Source organism: Podarcis raffonei, chromosome 1 (genome assembly GCF_027172205.1).
Source record: "Podarcis raffonei isolate rPodRaf1 chromosome 1, rPodRaf1.pri, whole genome shotgun sequence".
In the NCBI taxonomy this organism is placed as follows: domain Eukaryota; kingdom Metazoa; phylum Chordata; class Lepidosauria; order Squamata; family Lacertidae; genus Podarcis; species Podarcis raffonei.
Window position 1 is genome coordinate 48,526,315 of NC_070602.1, and position 11,014 is coordinate 48,537,328.

General features: G+C 42.5%; 1 protein-coding gene across 1 annotated transcript; it reads right to left on the bottom strand.

The window, feature by feature from the left end:
- On the bottom strand, nt 1-9,955 carry PLEK2 (pleckstrin 2). Its single transcript, XM_053385476.1, has 9 exons — nt 9,561-9,955; nt 7,327-7,488; nt 6,515-6,696; nt 5,353-5,444; nt 4,228-4,415; nt 3,453-3,554; nt 2,089-2,172; nt 1,102-1,180; nt 1-211 (listed from the first exon to the last, which is right to left on the bottom strand). Exons 1-9 carry the CDS (start codon nt 9,606-9,608, stop codon nt 84-86), a joined length of 1,065 nt encoding a protein of 354 aa, XP_053241451.1. The 5' UTR covers nt 9,609-9,955; the 3' UTR covers nt 1-83.
- Nucleotides 9,956-11,014: the final 1,059 nt, after the last annotated feature.

Below are 11,014 nucleotides of genomic sequence, written 5' to 3' on the forward strand. Positions count from 1 at the left end.
CATCTCAAAAACCAACCATTATATTACCCCCAAAGCGATGATCCAAGTCAATGGTTTTGTCCACATAAGAAATTTGCAAATGTCTATGTTAGCTGTTTGATGGCTTCAATCCAGCTTGCCCTCTCTGCCTTGGAACTGGCCTGTATAAAGTAGTGAATGTCATTCTTTGTTATGATTTTGAAGAGGTTGCCCTGCACATTCCCTTTCACTCCTGCAACAAAAAGGAAAAGGGAGGGGAATGTTAGCAAGGCGTAGGGACAACACAATTGCTGCAGTAACAGCAAAATCTCACAAGGGAGAGAGTTTGATAATTCAACACAGTTTTGCTTTTGTTGATAAAAGAGTGTACCACTGCATTGATATGAATACAGGCTTGGATCTGGATCCAGCTAACCCGGTGTGCTAGAAGAAGCTAGTGCAAGGGCTCCCGCTAACACAGTGGGTTTCTTCCCCCTCTTGTCTGCCTGAACACCCACACACCTTGTCCAAATCCACTTTGGAGGTTTGAGAGAATCCCTAGAACAGCAGGAGGGGAAAGGGCGTACCATTTCATCTGAAAAGCAGAAATGCTTGCACGGATCAGAAGAGTGATGTGATGTTGAATTCTTCCCTTTATCTTTACATGGCCTCCCATCCACCCAAGTGCCATGAAAGGCCAAAAAAGCAACACTTATTTTCTCCATACTATACTGTCCTTAATCTGGCGATATGGCTGCTTGAGCCAGCTATTTATAATCAAGAGAGCTACAGCCAGTCCTATTGTCAGTTTTTCAAGGTGCCCTAATTGGTGTTCAGACTGGAGAAGGGGCAAACAGGGCCTGGCCCCCTGGCCTTTATGACAATTTCCTAAACTACTGTTTTTGGAAACCTACAGGGGAGGTGTGATTTGACTAAAATAGTAGGGTGTGGAATTCATGGATTTCATTATGCCCACCACCATTACCACTTAATCTCCCATAACTGGGAGCCCAGGTCCTAATATCTGAAATGGTTTCAGCTTTCCCAGCATAAGCAGCTGATTCACACTAAACTTCATTCATAAACAAGAAAGGAACATGTGAAGAGCTCCACAACCAAAGGAACTGTTATGTTCATACTTGCCTGTTGGGACTCCATTATCTTCCAATGCTGAGACAAGGCAACCACGGAGAGAGAATCCCCCAACTGGTCGGATATCTTCCTATGGCGGGTAGAAAGAGTCCAAAGGGAGAAGTAAGGAATATGAATTATATTGTTCTATGCAACACATTTTACTTTGGCAAGACATGCAGTAGCTGGCCACATCAGCACAACATGAATCTTGTCCCAGCCTGTTCCTCTTTGGGATAGGCCTCTGGAGGTTATAGGTGTTAATTATGTAAACAGGTAGTATCTTAATTTTAAAAAATTATACATGTCTTCTTCCAAATTGTTTTAATAACAGAGTTGAATTCTAAAGACAAGGGGGGAATTATAGGAACCTAGGAAGCTGTCTTATACTGCATCAGACAGTTTGTCCATCTATTATTTATTATTACTAGTTGATTCCATTTATGAATTGCCTTAATAAAAACATTATCTAGGCAACATACACAGCAAGATCAAAAAACCAACACATATAATTCAATGAAATCATAAATAAATTGATAAAATCAACCCAGCAGTGTTATAAATCCAATCTAGATCAACACAGGCTGTGAATTATACCTTTGAAGCATATTTCCCCCCCTCAAATAATTTTGGGCACCGTAGTTTCTTAAGGGTTGCTGGAAATTATAAATCTGTGAGGAGTAAATTGCGGTGCCCAAAATTGTTTAAAGGAAATGAGCTTTAAATATATGGTGTGCGCACAGCCACAGACCAAACTCCAGCAACCAACCTAATTAGCATAACAACAAAACACAGCGCCATGTGTCCTTGCCCCTACAATTGAGGGAGCGGGGGAACAAATGCACACACACCCCAGGATGCCACATTTGTTGACCACAAGAGGTTTAGTTTCAGCCTCACATGATTCTAACTTAAGCACAAAAAAAATTAGATCTATTTTACCAAAAAGTTACACACAAGACATGAGATAGTTTATGTATTGGGAGTCCACCATCTCACCTTTGTGGGGTCATAATAGTGTAGGAAAGCAGGGTCAGCCCTCAGGACAAAGCGCCTCACCTTCCAGTTTTTCCTCTTGTGTCCCTAAAAGTTGAAAAGATTAATAGATCCATTTCACCTTCCATTTCTCAGTTTGTCCTTCTGAAATGGCCTGTAGATCTGCATACACTGAGACATTTCTCGTTATCTGTTTTACCACATTTTATCTTCACAACAGCCCTGTGAAACAGGTTTAGCCCAGAGGAATAATTGTCATAGCCAAGTAAGTTAGACAAAGAAACATTGTCAGAGGCAGAATTGAAGTCACTGTGCATTTTGCTAAGTCACTACATCAACTTCCTTTCCTAGCTCAAACAAGTAAAGACAGAAGTGTTTGAATAGCAACTGTAGGCTAGATTTGAATGCTTGTCTTTGAGAACCAAATTTGCTTCAGAATCAGAATATAATAATGTACACAGTGGGACCGCTGTTTCATAGAAGATCTGATTTTAGTGCAAATTATTTTGGAATTCTGCTGAGAATGACAATTCAAAAGGATCACTTGGCGCACAAATCCTTGTGGGGAATTCTGACCTCACTATTCACCAAGGCACTTCACAATGGTCTCTTAATTCCATTTTAACTTTCAGTGCACTGAAGTGTGTGGGGGAACAACCTGATTTACAAAACTATTTGAAATCAGTATAGATAGTTCTGCGTCGGGGGGGGGGGGAATCAAAGGCTTTCCTGGTCAGAAAATTGTTTTTGCCGATTATGATTTGAACAGCATTTCTTATGTCACACAGAAAGCTAAACCATACATTCAGAAATATCACAAGGTCCAGTGCTTTTTGTGTTGTACCACATCAGGTGAAAGATTGTGTTTCTCAATTATTCTCCACCTCAAACATTATTTGCTAAAGGAAAGGTAGCATATCTGCAAGAAGGATTCCAGTTAGTTTTCTAAAGGCAAATATATTTACTACTGAAGTATTAGGCATAGAACACCACATTTTTTTCCTATACATTTGGTCCTATGTGCACTCTTTTGCAACACTGTTCATGTGATTGTAATCTTTGGGTTGTATTCAACAGTACGTCAGCAGACTTCCCTTCTCCTCTCCTCTCCTCTCCTCATGTGCCCCCCTCAGATCTGCTCCAGATCTTCCCCCAATGCATTGGAGCAGTTTTCGAGGGTGGACATGAGCAGAAGAGGAGAGAGAAGTCCCATTGGACAAGTGGAAGTTTATTGTACAAGCAGAAACAACCCATATTGTTTCATTTTATTACCCAACTTTCTTCTTTAAAAAGAGCTTAAGAAGACCCTAAATACAGCATTGCCTCCCATTCTCCACTTGCCAACATGATTCAGAAGTCATGGTCACCTGTTTTATTAAAAATCCTTGTTTTAAAATGGTGCCACTCAATTCAATAATGTTAAGATGAATATTTTCTTTGGAGGTGGTTCTCTTCTTATAGTTTTCCGCCTGCAATAAAAATTAAAGATATTGGGGAAATTGGGGGTGGCGGTAGCAAAACGAGTACAAAATACAGAAATGTTCCTTTCCTCCTTTAACATGGAACTTCCATTCCTCAAATCACAGAAACTTCCATCTTCAAAGCAGTTTTTTTGCCAGACACGATAAACAGCAGGGATGGTCTCAACACCCAGTGTCCTCAGGCAGTTGCCAGGACCCCAATGCTCTTAAAGGGCCCACCACTACTGATGTCACCCCTAGGCAGGTGGCTCACAACCACCCATTGCAGGTCTCAGCACTGCTGCCACCACTCCCAGCAAATAATGCTGCTGGAGAGGCCCAGAGGGCCTTTTGCTGCCCCCTCACTAATAAACAGACACAGAAGTGCATAAATTAAGTTTCATTATGGCAGGTACAATGAGCTGTTCCCATATTGCATCCAGATAAACGCCAAACTGTTCCTGTTGCATGTCCACACCCAACCCAAAGTCCAACTACTGTATTAGTCAGATATAACTTGGAAAGCATTAGAAAGATTTTGCCCAAGTTATCTTTTGGCCTGATTTTCATTTGCTGCAAATCTTTCCTATCAGTCTCTCCAATGCGTATGCACACTGTGCCCCCGTTTTTTTTTAGTGTCCTCATATGCAGAAAGGAGACTTCCAGAAATCCCATCACTTACAAATGTGTACAGAGCTGTAGAGTCATCCAAAAACTGCTCTGTCAAATCACCATTCCTCATGGCTTCAACACTGCGGGCTCCCACAGGCTTAATGAAATTTTCGTCCATCAACACAGAGGCCAGGGTGACAGCCTCTAGACGGGAGGCTGCAAAACTATTGGAAATCAGCCAGTCAACCAGCACAGAGCCTGAAAGGAATAAAGGCAAAAACAGGTGAGCAAAAACAGCAAGCAGCCAGTCAATTCCCAAGGAAGGTAGAGGTTTTTAGTACTCATCCTCTAATAGAGAAATGAGTCTTAAATTGTAATCTAACCTGACTGAAGAGCAGACATTTGCACGCACATTTTCATAAACTTGGCAGGTAGCACTGTCTTTCTGGATAACCTCATTCTAGGCCAGCCCAAGACATTTTGCAGGCAAAGAGGACCCTTTCAACTCTACAATTCTATGATTCTGTGAAGCGCGCGCACACACAATTCATAAATGATACCTAAAATTAGAGGTGTTTGGGCTCCAGACTGTATTTTCCTCTTACATTTTAATCCTGCCTTTCCTTTAAGAAGCATAGTACAGTGTAGACAGGTCTCCCTCTTTCATTTCATCCTCATCACAGCCCAGGAAGGAAGATTAGGCTGAGAAGCCATGATTGGCTCAAAGTCACCCAGTGAACTTCACGGCCAAGTAGGGAATTGAACCCAAATCTCCTGGTCCTAAAGCAATTCAGGAGTAGCCAATGTAGTGCCCTCCAACTGTAGTTGGACCAACTGAAATCACCTCTAGACATTTGTTTAGCTGGTTGGGGCTGATGGAAGTTGTAGTTCAACACCATATGAAGGGCACCATGTTAGCTACCCACCCCACACTCCAAATACTAGGCATGGAAGCCACTCCCACTAATGTTTAAGAACCTCCATCTAATCACCAGCACGTGAGGTCTGGCTGTAGCCACTAGTGGGAGAGAAATCACTGAAGATGTGCTCTTATTGTTCATGTCCCAGGGCTGTGCCCTAATAATGAAAACAAAGTTCTGAAGCTGCACCATGGTGGGCCCTGGGAGAAAGCAACATTCCTTTGCATCAGATTATATTGAAGTACTAGGAGGCTAGTAACATGAGGTTTGCCTACCTGTAAAACTTTCTTTATATGTGCTGCCTTGTTCTGTGTTGGGTGTGAGCTTAATTCCACTGCTGCTGTCATGCATTTTGTCCACAATGTGACTGGAAAAAACCCAGCAAAAAGGTTAATGTTTAAGAAAACAGAGAATCCGGTTTTGTGAGGGGACTCAAATCCCTCTGTCTCAATTCATACAGCCTATAAAGAGCACAGTTTCGATCGAAAGTACCTCAGGCATGAGTGGAAGGCAATTCCAGTTACACACAGGAGAGTACCATTGATTTCTGTGCCTTCAGTCCTCTATCCTTGATTCAATCAAGTAGTGGTGTAGTGGGGGGGCATGGGGCAATTGCCCTGGATGCACAATCGGGGGTGGCAGGCGAACCAGGCTGGGGAATGCGGGGGGTAATCTTCACCCTCCACATGCCCCTCCCCCACCTGACATGTGAGTGCCTGCCAGGTGGCGGTTGCACGGGCCAGATGAGTGCACTCTACACCCCCGCCCCGGGTGCTGGCAAACAGTGCTATGCCCTTGCTTGACTGCATCTCATTCTATGTTGCTGTCAAGTAGGCTCAGTCTTGGGACTAAATTATATTCCAGTGGGGTCCCTCTTTAGATGGTAAGGCGTATTACTTCACTTCAAAATGTGGTAAACCAGCCTTGCTGCCTTTGGGGGTCCTCCTGGTCATTCTATGAAGTGAGGCTCTGAGCTTCTGCCCCAAAGTCCTGCCCTGATGGCACCACTGTCCAGAGAGTCCCCTGAGCCTCAGGTCTATAAAAACATAAGAGCAGTCCTGCAGAATCAGACCAAAGGTCAACCTAGTCCAGCATTTATTCTCCAGCAGTAGCCAAGCAGATGGCCATGGGGAGCCCACAAACTTCTTCTCCTTAATAACCATGAGTGGTTAGCCCAAACAAACCTTGGCTACAACTTATGGTTTGTCCGAATTGAGACAAACCACAATCTTGGATTCAGACGTAATGTTAAACTAAACCATGGCTTAGCTTCTGGGAGCACAGCAGCAGAACTGGGGAAGAAGTGAAGCAGCCATGACATTTGCTATGAGCATGTTCACATTTAGCCACAGTCTGGCTTAGTGTTATGTACAAACTGGGCTACCCCCCCCCCGCCAAATTGCAGGAAAGCAGATGGAGGCATTATTTAACACTTACTTCAGGCTGATATTTGAGGGCAGTTTGAAGGAATTTTTCATGCGGTGAAGTTGCTGGACTTGTACTGGGTTGCCAGCATGAATAGCACCAGTTATATCCAACGCCCAGGCATCACGCTCTTCTCGAGAGCAGAAATCGAGGAAATATTCCGTGTTTGTTTTTGTCTTCAGTTTAATGACCAACTACAAATAAACCCACAAGAAACAACAATACATTATTTGCTAGAAATTATCAGCGCATCACTCAGAAATACTTACTGAAATTTGAGAGACCTTGAACAGCTTAACTTTCTGGTCATAAACAGATGTGATCAAACATTTTCACAGGTAAAACTACATGATAAATCTACCTGTGTTTTATTTATCACATCTATCTATATCTATCTAGATCTATCTATCATCTATCTATCTATCTATCTATCTATCTATCTATCTATCTATCCTCTATCTATCTATCTCCTGGAAATTAAGGATAAGTGTGGGTTTCAGGTGTGCTGCTTTGATGTGTGAGTACTATAATATGTTCAATTTTTTAAAATACAGTATGATAAAGTTGTATATCTATCACTTGCCTTTCCTAGCTAAACTAGAGAAAATGTGTAAGATTTGTGATAGGATCTCACAACATTTTTCCAGAGCTTAGAAGTAGCCAGTTTCAACACTGCTCTTCACCCCTAGCTAAAGGGAGAATGCCCTAGCTAATATGACCCACACATTCATGGTACCAGCACTGCCCCCTTCTAATATGTTCCATTTTCGAGAGCCAACACAGCAACAGTAATTTATACCAAATGGAAAGAGAATTGGACATACCGGCCTGTTATACTCCAAACATGGACAAGTCATTGTGCAGCCATCCAAAATAATCCTGCCCTTTGGAGAAGACTCTTTCTTTCCTCCCACAACTTTATAATAGAGCAGTCTGTCCTGGAGAAGAACAAACCACCTTGCTTTCCAGTTGTGGACAACATGTCCCTGCAAACAGAAAGTGTCAATCTTAGGTGCAGTTTATAAACAACATTTATTACCTGCTTTGGTGTTGCATACTCATGAACTTCTTATTGCACTCAATTGATAATTTATATTGCCTCTAATGAGCACTCATCTGGTAGGACTTTAAACCGAGTTCTTACCTTCTTTCCACAAATCCAAGGTTTCCCCAAATGTATTTTAGTGATTCCACAAGTGAGCTTTTTGCAACGATAGCACAGTTTCCCAGGCAGTCATTACAGGTATGAGCACAATAACCTGGTGCCAGTACTGAGTACCCTAGTACCCCCAGGGAAAAGCACTAACTACTATTATACAATGGGAAAGATGCTGATTCGCCCCAACTAATCCATGGCAGAAATGAAATAGATTTGTCTCCCTCAGACCCAAATTCACTTTTATAGTCACTAGGCATGAGTGGTTCTCAAAAGGTCCTACCCTACCATGCAGCAAGGTAGGGCAGTAGATTTTTATTTATTTTTTGAAATAGATTTTTTTTGGGGGGGGGAATCCAATACTTTTTGAAGTGGTGGGCCCTAGCATGGGGGAGGCATCATCTGATACTCTGCCCCAGGCACTTTTGGTGTTCCTCAACTTTGACTTTTATAACAGAGAGGAATCAAACCATACATAGCACGGGGTGGAGTTCTAGCTTAAAAAACCCAGATTTCAGACAATGCTCTCAAGTTCCATACAGCAGTTCTCATCTGTTTTTAGTTTACCCAGCATATTGCTATCTCAACAACACGACAGAACATTTCACGTTGGAGGCAGTTTGCCTCTGAATATCAGGTGTTGGGAAGCAGAATGGACAGAGATGTCCCACTTGCAGGTTTCCCATAAACATCTGTCTGGCCACTGTGAAAGCAAGATGTTGGACTAGCTGGGCCTTTGGCTTGATCCAGGAGTTCTTTGCTTTTGTTCTTCACTCTACCCCCAAGTAGACAGCTCTGTCAGCCAACTGCAGTACTACCTAGTCTCTGTTCCGTTTTTCCTGTTTTCCCCTAGTGGGGCTAATGGAAACCTCTGGGGGCAACTTCGATCAGGGAAAGAGCATGGTGGGGAGGAGAAAGAATAAATGCACAATCAAATTAGGAACTCTGTGGCGTCTCTGAAGTAGAGAAAAGAAATTCATTCATTAATCTCCTGCATCATGTGCAATTTGGCCCTTAGACATGAGCATAGAGAAAGCACATTGGACTGGATAAATTGTTAGAAATTAGGGCCCTTCTGAAGATCTGATAAAGGCAATGACAGATTAAGAGAGGTGGTATATTTCAGAGATTGCAAAAGGATAATTTGAATAACTTGGGCTACATTTTGAACCTGGAGCCCTCCTACCATAAATTGAGTGTGCACAATAAAAGGCAAAAGGTCAAGATGAGCAGACAGGTAGAGCAAGAAGAACTAGATTGTTGCGCTGACCTGTTGCACCCTAGGTCAGAAGGGCAGGATATAGGGAGAGCTGCTTGAAAAGCAAGACAAGAATAAAAGATGACAGCAGCGGTGGATCTTGAGGAGATCTGCATGCATGCAAGACAGGACCTGACAGTGAATAAGATGCTGCAGGTCAGAGCAAGAGAGGAATGTTAGCAGAATGTTAGCACAGCACTCTAGAGCGGTATCTAAACTTTATACATCCTCTGCCTAGCTATGGGAGACATTCATGTTGGAAAAGTAATAATCTGGCAAGATATATTTACCGTACTTCTGACATTTATAGCTCACTCTCTTTCCCAAACAAGGGCAAACACATTTTTAAAGAGGAGGTTGCAAGTCTGAAACCACCTAGAGATAAAACGGTGGCTGCACATTACAACCGTGGCTGTGTGTGTGCTCTCCCATTCATTCACTCTGCCTCCGGGAATCTCACACCACTGATTTGGGAAGCGGTGTACACATGCCATTAGCCACAATCCATATCTATCTTGTCGTTCCTTATGAAACATTGCTTATTGATGCTTTTCCCCCCAAACCAGCAAGAGAAGCTGAGAAAAAGAACAAACTAGTTGTGTTTTAAGCTGGTAATGTACACATCGCCTGTGACTGCAGCTTACCTTTTTAACAAGAAAGCCTTGCTTCAGAATTCCACTCCCTTCCTCCATGCTGATCCAGTAGGAGGTGAATGTGCCTTCCAAGACGTCTGCGGGCAACTGCAAGCCGATCCCTCTGCATGAGGAGTTTTAAAACAGTGACTGTTTTCTTAGCCACCTCCTCCTCTGCTGTGACGTCTACACCCCTCCCTACCCAGGAGACAATAGGCAAATAGTGAGCTGGCACTGGGAGATCACCTGTCCTTAAGGGAATACAAAACAGGGAAAGTTTAACAAGATAATTGTACCATAGCAGTACTTCCCCTAGAACTGTGAATGGATCAAGCTCATTGAATGACTCAGAAGATATTAGTCAGCCATCCGGATTATACAACACAGGAAGGAGACAGACCTTCTGTATATAGAAGCCAAGGACTGGAGGTTCCCATGTTTTGTTCACTGGGCATTTCCATTTTTAATATATTGTTTATTGTTATCTCCATGTACTACAACAAACCAGGGACAAACACTGTGGCTACCACAGGACTTGGACTCGGTCCAGTATACCTGAAGGAATGTCTCCACCCACATTGTTCAGCCACATTGTTCACTGAGGTCCAGCTCCGAGGGACTTCTGGCAGTTCCCTCACTGTGAGAAGGTTACACGGAACCAGGCAGAGGGACTTCTCAGTAGTGGCACCCGCCCTGTGGAATGCTCTCCCATCAGATGTCAAGGAAATAAACAACTATCTGACTTTTAGAAGACATTTGAAGGCAGGCCTATTTAGGGAAATTTTTAATGTTTGATTGTGCTTTTAATATTCTATCAGGAGCCACCCGGAGTGGCTGGGGAAACCCAGCCAGATATAAATAATAATAATAATAATAATAATAATAATAATAATAATAATAATAATATTAATAGTAATATTAGCTGCAGGGAAAAGGAGCAATGTAAGTGAACTGAACTCAAATGAAAAACTTGGGTCATCAAAATACAAATATTTTGACCCTTACCCAGCACATGTGTGCACCAAATCAACATGTATGTTAGGGTTCTTAAGCTACATTAGTCCCATCAAATACACACAAACACATTCCAGTCTCCTACTAAGTCATAAACCCGTTTTTAAAACAACAACACTGAAACAAAAAGCAGGTTTATAGTTTGACATAGGGTCAGCTCCTGTAATAAAAATGGCTGAAAATGCAAAAACACATTATTGTGCTTGCCTAATCTCTTATACATACATTGGTCATTGTTTGGATTTGTAGATAAGAGTAGAATCTAAAACCTATAATGTGCATGGGTTTCTATGAAGGGAAGTTCTAGCATACAGAAGTCACCTGAGGAGAAAGTACACAAATGTTGTTGTTGTTGGCATCTGTCCGTCTCAGGAGACAATGGAGTGTTTCTCCGGAGGCAAAGTCTGCATTAGCAGTGCCCTGGGGTGCAAGCCTGGGCAGTGTGCATGGAA

Coding starts and splice junctions, on each gene's coding strand:
- PLEK2 (XM_053385476.1), bottom strand. CDS start 9,608: ATGGAGGAAGGGAGTGGAATTCTGAAGCAAGGCTTTCTTGTTAAAAAG. Junction 6,697..7,326: donor GTTTGGAGTATAACAGGCCG/GTATGTCCAATT, acceptor GTTTATTTGTAG/TTGGTCATTAAACTGAAGAC. Junction 5,445..6,514: donor CCCTCAAATATCAGCCTGAA/GTAAGTGTTAAA, acceptor GGTTTTTTCCAG/TCACATTGTGGACAAAATGC.